Source organism: Neovison vison, chromosome 12 (genome assembly GCF_020171115.1).
Source record: "Neovison vison isolate M4711 chromosome 12, ASM_NN_V1, whole genome shotgun sequence".
In the NCBI taxonomy this organism is placed as follows: Eukaryota; Metazoa; Chordata; class Mammalia; order Carnivora; family Mustelidae; genus Neogale; species Neogale vison.
In genome coordinates, this window is record NC_058102.1 from 87,902,646 (window position 1) to 87,920,591 (window position 17,946).

Here is a 17,946-nt window from a genome sequence, read left to right on the forward strand (position 1 = left end):
AGAGGCAGGCAGAGATAGAGGAGGAAGCAGGCTCCCTGCGGAGCAGAGAGCCCGACGCGGGGCTCGATCCCAGGACTGTGGGATCGTGACCTGAGCCGAAGGCAGAGGCTTTAACCCACTGAGCCACCCAGGCGCCCCAGATGATTCTCCTTCTGACATATTGTCAGAAAGTCAATAGAAGCCTAATACTACATTACAATGCCTACATCATTCACCTCATTCATTGCATCTTGTAAGCATTTTATCATCACACATTATCACAAGAAGGGTGAGTACAGCACAATAGGATATTTTGAGAGATCACATTTACATAACTTTTATTACAGGATAGTGTTACAATTGCTCTACTTGATCATTATTGTTGTTACTTCCTTACTGTGCCTAATTTGTAAATTAAACTTTATCATAGGTATGTATGTATGGATAGGGAAAGATAGTATATAAAGGGCTTGTCACTATCCAGTTTCACTGAGGGTCTTGGAATGTATCCCCTGTGGATAGGGGGAGCTATTGTATACGATATTCTTAGTTGACTGCTATTTTTCTCTAGGCCTTTTTTAGTTGTTTTTGGATTTTTGACTACAGAGATTATATTTCTTGGAATTTTATCTGTGAGAATTCCTTGTAGCCCAAGTTGAAGGTGGGCTCATCTAGAGATGATCTGCTCTTCTTCCTTCCAGTTACTTTCAGAAGGTACACCAGCCCAGGACCATTTGAATCTAAATAGTGTATAGTTTTTCAGATCACACTGGTAGAGTGAATTTGTAATAAATTGAATCATGCAAGCCCACTTGTGGTTGCGAATTCTCAGGGAAGATTTCCCCCCATTCTCACTTAGAGCCAAGGTTTAAGTCTGGCAATTTTCCTTTCCTACCTCCTGGAGGAGTGAATTATTTCTAGTTCATTCTTCAACCTAGTATATTATTACCCATCCTGGGTCACAGCTTTGCGCAGATGGTTGCTTATTAGACTCCTCACCTTGGGCAGTCCTGGGCTTTGTTTTCCGTTCCCTCTATCCTGCTTGCCTTTGAAAACCAAAGTTCAAGTTCACCTGGTATGCAAATGGTATCAAGGTGAAAGCCAGCTTTGCAGTTTTGCTTCCCGCTCTTTTGTTTCTTAGTTTTTGACTGGAATATTCTTCACTTCCTTGGCAGTTTTCTAAGTATTTTGAGTTGCTTCTTCAGCAGAAGGTTTGCTTAGAGAAACTGGTCCATCATTCTGAAGGAAATTCAAACCTCCCTCTCCCATCACAGCCACGTTCTTTTATGTATGTATGTATATATTTCTATTTGAGAAGGGGGAGGGTCAGAGGGAGAGAAGTAAAATTTTTAAAAAGATTTTATTTATTTATTTATTTATTATTTAAATTTTTTTTTTATTTTTTATAAACATATAATATGTTTTTATCCCCCAGGGTACAGGTATGTGAATCACCAGGTTTACACACTTCACAGCACTCACCATAGCAATATTTCATTTATTTTTGAGAGACAGAACGTGAGAGAAAGCATGAGCTGGGGGAGAGGCAGATTGAGGGGGAGAGGCAGATTCCCCAGGGGGCAGGGAGCTCTATCCCAGGACCCTGGATCATGACCCGAAATGAAGGCAGATGCTTAACCAGCTGAGCCACCCAGGTGCCCCAGGAAATAGAATCTTTTTTTTTTTTTAAATATTTTATTTACTTATTTGACAGACAGAAATCACAAGTAGGCAGAGAGGCAGGCAGAGAGAGAGAGAGAGGAGGAAGCAGTCTCCCTGCTGAGCAGAGAGCCCAGATGTGGGACTCTATCCCGGGACCCCGAGATCATGACCTGAGCCGAAGGCAGTGGCTTAACCCACTGAGCCACCCAGGCGCCCCCAGGAAATAGAATCTTAAACAGACTCCATGCTCCACACCCAGCATTCAGAGCAGAACTCAGAGATGTGGGGCTCGCCTTACATACAACCCTGCCCTGAAATCAGGAGTTGGATGCTTAACTGACTGAGACACCCAGGTGCCCCTCAGCCAAGTTCTTCTAAAGAACAGATGACTCTCAGTCTTTCTAAGCCTCTGCTTGCCATTCACTTATAGCTCCCTGAGGTTAGGCCTCTACCCCATGTTGCACTGAACCTACTACTCAGGTAATCATCCCCTTGAAGCATCAGGCTTCGAATCCTCAAATCCTTGACATTCTTGGTTCCTCATCTTATTTTATCCCTTCTCACATTTGAAACCCCTGATCTCTTGAATCCCTGGGGGTTGTATGCAACTGATGAATCACTGAACTCTACCTCTGAAACTAATAATACGCTATATGGTAATTGAATTAAAAAAAAAAACAACAAAAAACAAAACAATACAAAACAAAAACCTGATGCTTAGAACCTGCCAAGAAAACAGGAGAAAATAACATTTCCAAGTATCTGTCCACATCTATCTCTTCAACGTTACCTGTCTGCCCTGCACCAGCCCCCTTCACCCCGCACCCCCTTCACCCCATGCCCCCTTCACCCTCTGTGCTGCCAGGTTGCTCATGCTTCCTCTAAATGCCAGGCAATTTTACTTCAGTATCTTGTTCGTACTGCTCTGTCTGCTGGGAACTACCTCCTGCTTTCCCTTGCCCCACACCAGCCTGTCTACCTAGGGGATGTTCTTTGATCTTCTAAGAGTCAGCTGTAGCATGGCCACTCTGTGAAAGCTTTCCACCCTCTTCAGCTTGTCCCTGAAGAGTTGAGACATCCATATCTCTTGAGTGCCCCCACTGAGCCTTTACCGGTGTGTGTTACAGCATAAACACATGTTGTTGTCTTTCTTTTTTTTTTTTTTTTTAAGAGGACGAAGGTGGGGAAGGGCATAAGGCAGAAGGAGAGAGAGAATCATAAGCAGGTTCCATGCTCAGTGCAGGGCCTGATGCAGGGCTCGATCTCACAACTCTGAGATCATGACCTGAGCTGAAAACAAGAGTTAGCAGCTTCACCAGTGGAGCCACCCAGGCATCCCTGTTGTTGCCTTTTTAAAAAACGCTTGCCTCTATTACTGTAGGTTCCATGAGGGCAAAGACCATGACTTATCTCTCTTTTACATGGTGCATCCGGTATACCATAGGTGCTCCCTGCATGCTTGTTGAATGGGTGAATGAAGATGAGCTATTCCCTTCTTGAGATTAATGAGTCTGCTGCTCATCAAGGTGAATTGAGCCAGATCCCCTAAGATGACAATGTCTTGGTGCACTGTGACTAAGATGGCAGCTGTAACACTGGGCAGTCTAGTCATTGGAGCCTGGGGAGTAAGCTCTGGGGAATCCCATGACAAAGGGACAGAACAAGGCAAAGAGGAAGTTTGTAGATTGTGATGTGGGTCCAGTCCTAAGATTAAGGAGCTTTACAGAAATGGACACTTTGCTGAAGCCTTCAGGGATGGTTAGAGAGAGAAGCTGTGGGCAGGACTCAAGTAGACTGAGTGTCCTAGGGCTCGGCTCAGGACCTGAAAGGGAAGGTAGGCACATCACATAGGAAAGCCCTGATTTGAGGGGATGCACCAAACCCTCAGGAATAGGGTGTGAGGATATAACTAACCCCTCCCACAACCCATCCAGTCTAATGTCCACACCTTCAGCTGGCTCTCGGAGACCAGTCCCTGGGAATGCATGAGATGCTATGATGTTGAAGGACCACAGGACCAGCGGGCTGTTCTTCAACACTTAATTATACTTGGGCAACTTGCTCACCTTCTTTGGGTCTCAACTGCCTTCCCTGTAAATTGCACACACACCGACATGCCTCAACCACTTCACAGGATTGCGGTAAAGGTCAAATCGTCATATTGTAATAGCTATTCTTTTTATATCACTTCCTATGTGTCAGAGGCTATGCTAACTGCTTTACATATGATATCCTTGCAACATCTCTATGAGATAGAACTATTTTTAAAAAAAATATTTATTTACTTGAGAGAGAGAGAGCACAAGTAGAGGGGCAGAGGGAAAGAACTTCAAGCAGACTCCCTGCCGAATGCAGAGCCTGACATAGGGCTCGACCTCACGACCCTGAGATCATGACCTGAGCTGAAATCAGGAGTTGGACACTTAACCCCCTGAGCCACTCAGGTGCCCTGAGATAGAACTATTATCAACTCTGTTTTGCAGATGAGTGAATCGAGGCTTAGGGAGGCAAAATACCTTGCCCAAAGTCAAATGCTATCAAGTGAGACAGTGGAGCTGGGTTTGGGGTTGTCACCCCAGTGTTCTGGTTCCCCAGGCTGTATATTCAGGTACACAGCTGACCTTGCAGTCTAGGAATAAAACAACCACAGGGATTGGTGAATGTAACTGAATTGAATAGTGTCTTCCCTGAATTCAGGTCCACCCAGAACCTATAAATGTGATCTTATTTAGAAACAGGATCTTTGCAGATATAATCAAATTAAAATTACTTGAGCTCATAGTGGATTGGGGTTGGCCCTGATTCAGTGACTTGTGTCTTTATAGGAAGAGAGAAATTTGGACACAGAGATACATGGAGAAAAGATGGCCATGTGAAGATGGAGGCAGAGAATGAAATTATGCTTCCGCAAGATAGGGAACACCAAGGATTCTGGGAACCATCAGAAGCCAGAAGAGACAAGGAAGGATTCTTCCCTAGAGGCTTGAGAGAGAGAGAGCATGGGCCTGCTGACACCCTGGTTTCAGATTTCTAGCCTCCAGAACTGTGAGAGAATAAATTTCTGTTATTTTAAGCCACGCAGTGTGTGGAACTTTGTTAAGGCAGCCCTAGGAAACTAAGACAGTAACCCAGCACTGTGCACATCACAGCTGGGCACCCTAAGAATGGGTGGGGCAGAGTTTGAGAGACCAGTTAGATGGACTCGGGGGGTGACCATTTTGGGGTGATAAGGGAGAGCAGTATAAAAATAAGGAGTTTACTCATGCAGCTACTGACCAACTCATAGACTGCATCTCTGCGTGACTTTGCACCTGTGTGTTTGTGTCTAAGTTGTCTGAGGAGTGTGGCTGCAGTCTTGTTTTCTTTCTGGATGAGAGGATAGGTGTTCTTCAGATTTGTAACAACTTAGAAGATGAGGGTTCCATTTGGGAAATGTTGCCCCCCACCTCTGGTCATCCTCTCCACCCCTAGATCTTGGATGATGATGCACTGTACTTAGAGAGGTTAAAGAAACTTGCCCACGCATTCATACCAGTTAGTAAGAAAAGGAAAATTCCGATCCAGAACTCTGGTTCTAAAGACTCTGACCTCCTCAAGAGCTAAAACTGTTTCTCAAGCTAAAGAAAGCAAACTCTTTTCAAAAAGATATGGGCGATTGATTCAGTTAACCTTTTTTATTTTATTTGTTTTAAAAAATTTTATTTATTTATTTGTCAGACAGAGATCACAAGTAGGCAGAGAGGCAGGCAGAGAAAGGAGGCGAAGCAGGCTCCCTGCTGAGCAGAAAGCCTGATCTGGGGCTCTATCTCAGGACCCTGGAATCATGACCTGAGCCAAAGGCAGAGGCTTATCCCACTGAGCCACCCAGGCGCCCCCAGTTAACCTTCTTTAAGTATTTTTTTCTAAATTTGAAAGTAATACTTGTTCATCTGTAAAATATTTAGAAAACATTGAAGTGTTTCAAGGAAAAGTAAAAAAAAAAAAAAAAAAAAAAAATCCTGGCAATAACTACTGATAATATTGGGTAATTCCTTTCCAGTCTTTTCCCCATACAGTTATATATTATCAACAAAATTAGAATAATACTGTAAATAGTTTGGTATTTTGCTTGCTCATTTAACATTATCTCACAAACATCTCACCTTATTGGTTTTTATAAATATAATTTTTAATTACTAAATAATGCTCCATCCCATGGATGGGCCATCATTTATTTGTCTTCTATTACTGCCTCCTTAAGGGTCCAGCTTTTTTATGATGATAAACATGCAGCTGTTAACATTTTTCATACATATTGGTCCTCATCTCTATTATTTCTTGGAAGACAGACAAGGAATAATACCAGCCCATGGGTATGGATATTTTAAGGCATTTGATATATAATGTCAAACTGTTTACCGAAGGTAAACAGCAGAATGGGAGTGCCTCCCGCAGCACCTTCCCCAAGACTGAGCGCTAGCATTAAAAACCTGACTCTGTTTTGCAAAGGGGCACCCCAGGATGTGATCACACAGGTTGCCGCAGGCTGCCGCGCGGGACAGGGAGGCGGGTTGCGAGGACCCCGGCGGGACGTGAGACGTGATGGGGGCTTGAGGCGAAGCAGTGGGGATGAGGGAACAGGAACACACGCACGCGACCCGCATGGTATTCGATGCGGAGGAGGGGGGTGGGTGCTGATAACTGTGCGCGGGGCGAGATGCAGGCCAGGGTGGAGGCCGCGTGTCAGACCCGGGCCTCTCAGCGGAGCGCTCGGCACCCACCCGTGAGGTGGCCGAGGCTCGAGCCCCTCCCACCCCTTTAACAGGGACACTCCCCTTTAAGGCGGGCGCCCGCGCGCACCCGGCCCCGCCCTTCGGGGGCGCGCGCGGCGGCCGCGGCGCCGGCTCGGCCGGGAGCGCACGTGCCGGCGCCGGGCGGAGGAGAGGGAGGCGGGAGCGGGGCCGAGGGAGGAGGGGAGGCGCCGGGGGCGCGCGCGCGCGCGCTGGGCGCTGCTGGGCTGCGGCGGCGGCGGCGGCGGCGGCGGCGGCGGCGGTTACTATGGCGGAGTCGGCCAGAGCCTCCTCCTTCTTCCCCCTTGTCGTCCTTCTGCTTGCCGGCAGCGGCGGGTCCGGGCCCCGGGGGATCCAGGGTGAGTCCCGGGCCGGGGGGCGGAGGCCGGGATGGAGAGAGCCGGGCGAGGGCGAGGCCTCGAGCCGCGGCCCCTGGCTACAGCGCGCCCCCTCCCCACGCGCACAATATGGCCGGGTGGGGGGCGCGGAGGAGTCGGGGTGACCCGCGGTCGGCGTCCCCAGACCTCCGAGGTGTGGCTGCCCCGCCGGGACCGAGCTCACGCGGGGCCCCTGGGGACCCGAGCCGTCTTCCAGGCGGAACTGGATTCGGGGAGCTCTCAGGATCGCACTCCCAGCACCCCCTTGTTCCATAGTGGGGAGTGCGGGCTCCCTTCCCTGAGATTCGGAGGTCCGTGCTTCTGCCATTCAGCATGTCCAGGGGCGGGGGTCTTCATTCCCTCCCTCCAGATGCTCTTGAGGGGCGCCTTTTCTCCCGCCAAGATTGAGGGGTTCAGGCGATGGGTGTTTGCTTCTCTGAGGTATCCTGATGTTGCGAGCCCTTTCGCACCTCAGATGACAGGGGAAGGGGTCTCTAACCTTTCCTTCAGGACCTGCATTTGGGGTGTCTCTTTCCTTCCCTCTGCTTCCTCCCTAATGTTCTGGGAAAGGGAGTCACATTTCCCCTTCGCGCAGCCCCTTTGAGTTCAATGGGGCAGAACCCCCCCAACATACACATGCCCTGTGGAAGCTATTTGGAGGAAGCGAGACCAACAGGCCCCTAAACGTTTTTGGAGCGTGGCTTTGGAATCTCTCTAACCCTAGGAAACCTAGTTCCAGAACGGTTAATCTGCATCTAGGTGTATTTGCTTTCCACCTCGCTTCCCCCACCCCACCCCAGGGGGCCCATTCAGTTAATCACTTTGTGGATGCCTTTCAGGTGAAATCCTAGAACCTCCCTCCAACCCCCAAGATTATTTAAAGATCCCACCACTGGACCCACTTCCCGGCCCTTGGTCAGTACTTATTTACCTTCCCACACGATCCCTTTTTCCAGCCCTGCCCCCCACGCACTCCCCCACCCTCACACACCCCTTACCTTCCAGCCCCCACAGCCTTCTGCTCCCTGACACCACCCCCACCCTTCTCACTATAGAGGTGGGTACCTCTCTGTGGGACACTCGACTGGGTGTGTTTATGAGGTTTTGGGGGCTAGGAAGAGCACATAAAACCCTAAAATAATTAATTTAAGAGACTCCTCTGAAATGTGTCTTGGCATTGGGGGAGAAGATGAAGGTTATATTTGGCAGTTATATTGAAGTGATTATTGACCCACAGATGGATCTGGGAGAGACGATCAGGATTGTATTCGCTCCCGATGTATAAAGCCTGGGCTTTGACTTCTCAGCAGCCCCTAACCTTCCAGCTATGGGAGATCAAGTGTGTGTTCTGTGGCTCTCCTCTCCACTAAAAATAATGATTCTCAGGTGGGTTCAGGCTTCTTTAATAAACCAGACAAACAAGAAAAGACATCATCCTACTTTGGAGTCTCAAAAACAAGTTCATTATCTCCAGCTTTGATATTTGTTCCCAGTGGTGTAGCCTGTGCAGTGGGGTCTTTGTTCACTGGCTAATGCTTCTGTTAAGCACCTCGTGTGTGTGTTCCTGGGTCTTGCTGCTCTCTGCATGGGTAATATGCCGGTGGGTCTGATAAACATGGTGAAGGTCTATGAACAGGGACTGACAGTTGGGGTAAGATCGTGCTTTTCGTGAATAATGTCTGCTGGGCCTTATTATGGGCCGTGTTTTTGGAATGTGTAAAATAATGTTATTTCTCTAGTAGGATAGTAAATAAGGAGACTCAGCCATCAGGTTTGTCATTTTCTATGTGTCTGAGTAAATCTTTACATTCTTTCCATAGGATTTTTTATACTGTCCCTAATATAGTTAGGTTTTTTAACAGCTATCTCCCTGTTGATTGGGTGTAGTGTCTGGGGTTTTTCTTGTTGTGAGCCTAGTTAAGAATGTTTAATTGGTAATCCAGCTGATTCTGAATAGGGCAGAGTTCATTTTTTGTAACCTTCCTAAAATGGATGTTTGTTAGGGTGAGGATGGGTGGGCATAATAGGGAGTTAGTTTCTTTTTTTGGTAAATTGGAAATTAGGTTGTGTGTCCAGCAAACATTCTCGAAGGCCTTTAAACTTCTTGGCCAGACGCTACAGTTTTTTCCGGGACACATGTAGTTGCCAATAGTGCATGCTACAGAGACCACTGTTGCAAAAGGCTTAAAGTCAAACGTCAGTTCTGGGAAAATAGAGGCTGTGGGATTAACAAGAAGTTGATTGCTTTCCTCCCCTGAGCTTCCTCTCTGTACTCCCCTAGGTGAGCTGAAGGAATGAATGAGCCAGGCAGCTCTGATAGCTGGTACTTGGACATGACATGAGGGCAGCAAGGGATAGGTGTTCCTATTAGTGCATTAGCTGCAGCTTAGTAAAAGGCCAGTGACAAGAAGAATGAGTGCCATGTTAGAAGCAGCATCCATTTGATAAATAGAACTGGTTTTAAGGTCTCACTTTGGGATTTTCACATCAGTATTTAAAAATGTAAAGTTGCATTAGTTAGTAGTGGGAGAACATGGCATAAATTTCTTAAGACAAAAGGAACAAGGGAGACGTTTGAGGTTCTGAAAGGAACATTTTGGATTTCTGTGAACAGACTTAAAAATACAATTTTAGGCCAAGTCTTATAATTTTGTTGAGTGGACATGGATTTGAAGTACAGTAAAAGTGAACTCTTGTAGAGAGAAAGAGACTCTCTGGTTGATTTTGTTAAAAGAGTTCCCAGAACAGATGTGATTAAAACATAATAAAATGGCTACTCTGGTTAAAGGTTGGAGCCAGATGGAAGGAGGAAGCCAGATCTCAGCCCCAGAACTTTGCTCCCTTACAGGTTGTCCTTGAACAAGTCACTTGCTTAACCTTTCTGTGACTGCCTCAGTTTTCCCTCTGTACAGTAAGGAAATAGCCTGTGTAGTTCTTCCTGGGACATTTGTGAGACTAACTTACTGATAGCCAGTTGGCTGGGAGGTATTTTTAGACACAGTTTCTGACTTCAGGGAACAAGCAATGTTGGGTTACTTTTTATCTTATGGAATGGAATAACATACTCTTGGGATTGATAGAAGCACCACAGGCCACAGTGTGGTTAATTTCTTCTGATTTGTGCATTTTTCTGTAGACCGTTTCAGATTTCCTCAAGTTAATTTCTGTCTTTTGACAGGCTCTTACATCGTAGACCGGGCAGCGTACCTGTGCTAATCAAAGACAGTCTGGAGGGAGTGACCTGCTTTAGGTTTTATTGGTTTGGCAATGTTTTAATTCTTACGCAACTCTGAGTATGTTTATGGCGCTATGTAAATGTTACATAAGAACATGGAGGCTGAGAGGTGGCTGGAATGGTGCCTGTGAACACAGGAAGGTTAGACTGAGGACTTCATCCGAAAGGACCTTGGGAATCTGCAATCAGCACAGGAAGAAACTGTACTTCATTTTCCTCTAAAAACCTTTTTAGATGATTGTGTCTTTCAGGTGGACTGCTGTGTTATAAATAGGTTTATTCTCCATCGGTGAGCTAATTGTAACCTTGCTACCAAAATATGAATCAGTAAGCGAGGAGCCGAGGAGCCGTGCTGCTGCTTTCGGCATGTCCTGTCGGAGTTGCTTGTTGCATTTTGGAACAGGAGTTGAATTGCGTTGCAGTCTGCTCTCATAATAACTCAGGAGTAAAGGGTGTTGAGGTGGAATGGAATTCTCAGTTCATGGTGCTTTAGATCTTCTTTATTTTTGAAGGTTAAATCAGAATACCAAAGTGGCTCTTTTGTTTTAATTTCGAAATCCTTATTGTTTACTGTTCAATTTTTGCTCGGGGCAGCGGTGAACATTAATTCTGGAATCCCGCCTCTTTGTCTTGAATTCTTATGTTATTTGTCTGTTACAGTAGGAGTTGATGTAAGAGGGTCTTATCTCATTTTCCTCTCTGTGTTTATGAGAAGGAAATCCTAGAGTCCTCTTTTTCATCCATCCCTCTGACGCTGGAAGTGCTGCTGGCATCCGTAGCCCATCAGTTCTGCCTGGACTGGGAATGCTGAAGCCTTTGAAGGAATGGATGGGCTCCTCAGACCCGCAGTCTGATCTGCATTTCTCCCCCTCGGTAGACGTCGCCTCTCGTGACCAGGTTCAGATACCTACCTACGTGCTCCAGGCTTTTGCTCTCAGTGTCTCTTGCACACGTGGCTTGACCTGAGCTTGGGCTCCGGAGGTACCATCCCTGCTCCAGCCTAGTCTCTCCCTGCCGGCTTCTCCATCAAGGATAAATGTAACACCAAGCAAAAATACTATATCAGAGTGTATCTCTCTTTCCCTTCCTCAGTGGAGCTGCCAGCATTTGGTTGAGCCGTGGAGTTTGCGTCCCAGACCATCTGACCTGCTGTCTGGGTTTTGGAGACAGTGCCACCTCAGGCAGCTCTGGGGATCTTTTCAGTTTCTTTCTTCTCTCTCCACTTCATCCTAAGCCTGCATTTGTCTTACTAAATATTTTGATTTTAACATAATGAAAGTAACTGCCCTTCCCTTTAAAGTGTCAATCACTCCTGATATTTGTAGAATTGCATGTAGGAGATTTCTCTATTCATTAGGTTGGGTATGTGCCTGGAATGGTTCTTGGCTTGGGGAAATAACCCTGAGAGAATGAGATGGGCAAAAAAATCCCTAAGTCCCTAACTGTCATGGAACTTAGAGTAGCAGTGGCTCAGACTGAAGATAAATAAGTAAACACAATTCTCAGTCTTAAGTGCTCTGGAGAAAATAAAACAGAATGATGTGCTACAGTGTGCTAAGAGCTAACATTTCACATCTCTCTCAACTTCGTTGTTTATCTGTAAAATGAGGCTAATATAGTCAGGTGTCATTATTCGTGGTACTTATGGTCTATAAAGTTGCCTGGAACACTGGATTAGCAAATACTGAACCACTGCTCCTAGGGGAAAGATGGGGTTAGGTTCCTGTGAGCCAGTGGTCACCACCTTTTCATTGACAGATCAGTACATAACCCTGCCATGTGTGTGTTTCTGGTTAAAGACACCTTATTTAATATATATTGTTTGCTTAATTAACTTTGAACTTAAGGCCAACAGCACTATAGTGCAAGCCTGAATGACACTTACCTAATAACTGTATTTTCCTCTGCCAGGCACATCACTGTCTCTTTGAGCTTGGGAATATTGGAGAGCATTTTAGCACTATTCTTAGGGGCCATTTTATTTTATTTTGTTTTTGAAGATTTTATTTACTTGACAGAGAGAGAGACAGTAAGAGCGAGCGCAGGGGGAGTGGGAGAGGGGGAAGCAGGCCTCCTGCTGAGCAGGGAGCTGGATGTAGGGCTTGATCCCAGGACCATGACCAGAGCTGAAGGCAGACGCTCAGTGCCTGAGCCACCCAGGTGCCCCTCAGGGGCCATTTTGAACAGCAAAATTTCCACCCACCAACAGGAAAGTGTAAAAAAAGTGAGAAGCATGGCACAGAGTAGACTATGAAAAGAACATATACTTACAGTATGAAAGCTGAAACAAGAAGGCAGAGCATTGTCCTTTTGTTCACCATCAGCTGGGGACACGTGCATTGGGGACTAACATTTTTTACCGCGCTGCACGTGTCTGTGAATGACTATGAAAGCACTGAGAGTATTGATTTTGGGGTTACAGATAAACTTTAATGAAAATGGAATCTGAAAAATGAGGATCACCTGTATTTTGTTAAAGCCATACAAATCATTGTGGCAGGGATAAAATTATATGGAATTCCAAGGATTCCTGAATCATTTCACTGAACCAGAATTTGAATATAGAGAGAGGTCCCATTTCTAGCCTGTAAATATAGTTACCTGAAGTAAATATATATAGGTATGTATATATAGTGGTGTTAGTGATCTATAGATGTGTAGTGATCTAAGTAGATATATAGTGATCTAAAGATTCCTTTAACACATATTTATTGAGCACCTACTATGTGCCAGGTACTGTCATAGATGCTAGAGATACAACAGTAGGCAAAAGGACATCAAATGCCTGCCTTTGTGAAGCTTACTTTCTGGCAGGTGAAATAGGCAATAAATAAAAAAAAAGGTGATTCTTTCTACCACCATCCACCCTCTGTTCCCTCCCCCCAAGAGTTCCTCCTGCCTTTGGATTATACCACCTTCCAATTATTAAACACCAATCTAGGCATGCCTTGGAGGGATTTTGCAGATGTGATGAAGGTCCCAAATCAATCGGTCTTCAGCTAAGGGGATAGACCTAAGTAGGTAGCTCTTTGAAAGCAGTTTTCACAGCTGATTGCAGAAGAGGAAGTCAGAAATGCTCCAGCTGGTTTGGAAGAAGTAAATATCCGTGTGTGACCTGCCCATGGGGGCCACGTGGCTAGAACTGCGGGCCAGCTCTGAGAGCTGAGAGTGGTCCCTGGCTGTCAGCAAGGAGGCAAAAGAGGACAAGAGGACCTCAGGCTTCCATCCACAAGGTAGTGGAGTTTGCCAGCAACCAGTGAGCTTGAAAGAGGTCCGAGCCTTGGAGGAGAAGGCAGCCCTGGCCAGCACCAGTCACACTGGGCCTGGACTTCTGACCTATAGAAACTGAGATAGTAAATAAGTGGTGTTTTTTTAAAGTGAGTGAAGGTGAGTGTGTGTGTGTTGGCTCAGATGGATATGTGAGGAGAAGGAAAGCAAGAAGGGAACAAACTACCCGAGAGAGAGAGAGAGGGAGTGTGTGTGTGTGTGTGTGTGTGTGTGTGTGTGTTGGCTCAGATGTGTGAGGAGAAGGAAAGCAAGAAGGGAACTGACTACCCAAGATAGGCTCAGGGAGACTTGAGACCTGGTACCCAGCCATGCTGTTGATGGACCTTGCATATGAAAAGTCCTTTGACTACATGTGGCCTTCACCTACTGCCAGTTCCCTTTTCCTAGATAGTTGTGAGTGAGTGGAGGAGAGAGATTGTGGGTACTTTGGAGATAAGTTTTTTAGGTGGTTACAGTGTTTGAGCTGAGGAATCTGAACTGAAGCGCATCTTTTTTTTATTAAGTAGTCATGGTGAACCTGCCTTACCCTAGATCTTCATGTGTTGTCTTGGTGTATATTTGTATATTACATTTTATAATTGTGGTCCATAAGATTGAATTGTGTTCATTTCTAACATCCAGGAGCAAGCTGAATGGTGAGAGAGATAGTGAGGAAAGAGTCTGTCCCTGCCCTTAAGAAGTTTACACACAGGGGCACCTGGGTGGCTCAGTGGGTTAAAGCCTCTGCCTTTGGCTCAGGTCATGATCTCAGCGTCCTGGGATTGAGCCCCGCATTGGGCTTTCTGCTCAGCAAGGAGTCGGCTCCCCGCGCCCCCCCCCACCCGCCTGCCTCTCTGCCTGCTTATGATCTCTCTCTCTTTCAAATAAATAAATAATCTTTTTTAAAAAAAAAAAAAGAAGAAGTTTACACACAAATGGACTTTTCTTCTTTTTGTTGAAACAACCACAAGACTAGGAAGAGTTTAGAGCCTTCTCATGCAGTGGATGACAGTAGTAATAAAGGCATCTAAACGCTTACTAAATACTCAGGTATGATGCCAAGGACAGTTATTCTGTGCATCTGCTTTGAGCAGTCTTATCCCCATTTTACAGATGAAGTACTGGGGCACGGTGAGGTTCAGTGGTGGGCTCGACGTCTGTCAGACTCCCAAAGCATGTGCTGTAAATCCTGTACTCTACCATATCCTGTGAGGACTGTGAAAGTAATTTTCTAACCAGCCTCTGTTTCTAGTCTCCCACATGTCATCCATTGTGTTGCTGAATTTAATGTTGGAGGGTATGCCCTGCGTCTCATGATTCCTGTGCTTTCATGTGGCCTCCAGGATCAACCCCAGACCCCTTAGCCTGGCATCATGTTGCGTCTGGTCTGGTCTCGTCTCTCTTACCATCCTTGTCTCTGGCTGGGACCTTGCATCTGTCCATTCACCATGGACCTAATATGCCTTGTGTTTTGCTTGGCCTCAGCCTTGTCTTCTTAGCCAAAGTGACCATCCTCCAGTGTGGGACCGTCTTTGTCCTCTTGCCTTCCCCTGGTCCATGGTTCCATCCTCTCTGCTCTTCTCTTTGGTCCATCTGCTCCTCCCACTCTCCCAGCCTCTGCCCCCTAAAAATGGATGCTCAGAACTGGCTTATTCTTTCTATGGCTTTGTCCTGTCACAGAGCCTTGCACATTTTAAGTACTTAATAAGTTGTTTAATTGAATTCATTCAGTTCTTTTTCATCCTCCCAGCAATATCCCAGGTAAGTAGTTCCAGTTCTGTCCTGCTGTACTTTTAGTCTCTCCTCTATATGGAGTTTTTAATCCTTGTCACTCAAAATGCTACAAACATTTGTGAGTTACTTGGAACATGATCAGCTCTCTTCCTACCTCACCGCTTTCATCTTTGTTTTATTCTACCACCTACCCATTTTATTCCAGCCAAATGCACTTGATCTCAGCCTCATTAGTTTTATTCTCAGCCCTGGCTGATTTTTTTTCTCCTTCATTGTCCCAGTTGCCTGAAACCATTCCTATTCCTCTTCTCACTCAAAACTGTGACGTACACTATCTCTTCTCCACTCATCCTTAGGATGGTAAATAGGTCAGGAAGCAAATATAAAATACCACTTATAAACATCCTCCCCTGTCCTAATGAGCCACAAATATGTCTTTTTTAATACAACAAAGAGAAAAAGCAGAATGATTTTACAAGTTCATTATAAACTGTAAGTAAAGGAGAAATACCAAGTTACTCCTAGATAGTCTGAATATGACTGCTCGGTCCATACACTTAGGTCCTGGGAACACTGGGCACCCTCTGTAGTAAGGCACCACTCATTCCGGTTTTACCTTGACATTCTCCTGGGCAGCAGGTGGGCCCTTGCTAAGATATTCAGGTATTTACAGTCAGCCATAAATTAAGTTGCAATGACAGGTCTCCTTAGCATAAACATCAAACGTCTCTTTTGAGTGAGAACAAAGCTTTCATTCTCTAGACCTGAGGCTTAAGGGTGAACTTGTTTAAACAGCTCTCTGGGGTTGGGTTTGTCTCCAAATAGAATGTCAGAAAGGCAGTTGGTAGAATAGATAGTGTGGAGCTGGCTTTTCAAACACCTTTCTCTTATGCAAACCCCATTCCGAGACCTTTTCCCAGATTGGAATTAAATACCAAGCTTATCAAGTGTCTTATTGTTAAGTCTCTGGGTTTTTTCCCTCCTCATACAAACAGCTTCCTTTATTAAGTCACTTACATGTTTTTCATAAGTGTGTTTTACCAGTACATTCTTTGGTTTTTTAGGTACCACCCAACTACACATGTAAAACTTGACTTTATTTTGGCTTTTGGATACTTGAGAGGTTTGGTTGGGTTTGGTTTTAATGTGTTTTTAAAATATTAAAGAAAATAAAATCTAATTTTGATGATTGTGAAGGGTGAAAATGTAACTTGGGTCTTTTTTTTTTTAAACCAACCAGTAGCATCTGATTGCTTTACTTCAACATTATGTGATGTTTCTACTTAGGTTAGAGGTTTGGCTCCTGGCACATTGTCAGTTTCCAGTTACTGTCCCCCCTCACCCCTATCAGGGGAACCAAACATGACCTCTGTTTTGTAACAGTTTAGTGGCAGACACCTACCATTTTTTTTTTTTCTAAGATTTTATGTATGTATTTATTTGACAGAGATCACTGGTAGGCAGAGAGGCAGGCGGGGGTGGGGCAGGCTCCCCGCTGAGCAGAGAGCCCAATGTGGGGCTCGATCCCAGGACCCTGGGATCATGACCTGAGCTGAAGGCAGAGGCTTCAGTGGGTTACTGAGGCTCAGTGGGTTACTGAGCCACCCAGGCGCCCCGACACCTCCCATTTTTTAACCTGATTCAGGATTTTCCTAAACATTTTGGTAGCTGTCTAGATCAGTAGTTACCTTTTTTCTTTGTCTTTTTAAAGCAGTGCAACTCTTTAAAGAATACAAAAGTAGAGGGGCGCCTAGGTGGCTTAGTCAGTTGAGCATCTGCTTTCAGCTCGGGTCATGATCCCAGAGTCTGGGGATCGAGCCCCACTTCGGGCTTAGCAGGGAGCCTGCTTCTCCTTCTCCTCCCTGCTAGTGATCTCTCTCTCAAATAAATAAATTAAAATCTAAAAAAAAAAAAAAAAAAGAATAAACAGTAGAAACATATGTATAGCAGATAAAAGCCACTCTGGCAGAGCCCCCTTCCCTCTCTAGTTACTAGGCTGAGATGTATTAAACCCAGTGCTATCTACCAGGCACTGTGCTAGACACCAGTGAGAAAATGGCAAAGCAGCACAGGGCAGTGGCTCCCCCCTTGTAGAGCTTAAAGATTCCTGGACATCTTGTAGAGCACAGGGATTCAGGAAGAATACAGTCTAAAGAACGCTAGACCTCCAGGGTTTTTCCCCCCCATTTATGTATGTATGTATGTATGTAATCTCTGCGCCCAACCTGGGGCTCAGACTCATGACCCCGAGATCAAGAATCATGTGCTAGACCAACTGAGCCAGGCATCCGGAGGGTTGTTTTGTTTTTTTTTTTCCCTATGCATGTGTGAGGTGTTTAAATGTTTTGTTTCATAATTGATATTATATTATACATACTGTTTTTGAAAGATGTGGTATTTTTAAAAATTGTGGTAAAACACAGATAACAGAAAATTTACCATTTTAGCCATTTTAAAATGGACAGTTCAGTGGTGTTAAATACCTTCATAATGTTATCACCACTGTCTGGTTCTAGAACTTTTTCTTTACCCCAGAAGAAACCTGGTAACCTGTTAAGCAGTAACTTCCCATCCTCCCTCCCACTCTACTACCCAGCTCCTGACAACCACTAATGTGTTTTCTGGATATTTAATATAAATGGAATCATACAGTATGTGGCTGCTTTCACTTACACAGTGTTTTTAGGGGCACCTGGGTGGCTCAGTCATTAAGCGTCTACCTTTGGCTCAGCTCATGATTCCAGGGTCCTGGGATCCAGCTCCTCATCAGGCTCCCTGCCTGGCGGGAAGCCAGCTTCTCCCCCTCCCACTTGCCCTGCTTGTGTTCCCTTCTCACTGTGTCTCTCTGTCAAATAAGTAAAATCCTAAAAAAAAAAAAGATCATGTTTTCAAAGTTCATTCATATTGTAGTGTGTATCAATAG

General features: G+C 45.4%; 1 protein-coding gene across 1 annotated transcript in view; it reads left to right on the plus strand.

Moving 5' to 3' along the window:
• Window positions 1–6,677: 6,677 nt before the first annotated feature.
• The window catches only part of ACVR1B (activin A receptor type 1B), a 35,794-nt gene continuing 24,525 nt past the window's right edge, over window positions 6,678–17,946 (plus strand). The window contains exon 1 of the mRNA XM_044229450.1: window positions 6,678–6,769. Coding sequence (XP_044085385.1) covers window positions 6,679–6,769 — 91 coding nt within the window. The 5' untranslated portion in view covers window position 6,678. The remainder of the gene's footprint in view (window positions 6,770–17,946) is intronic.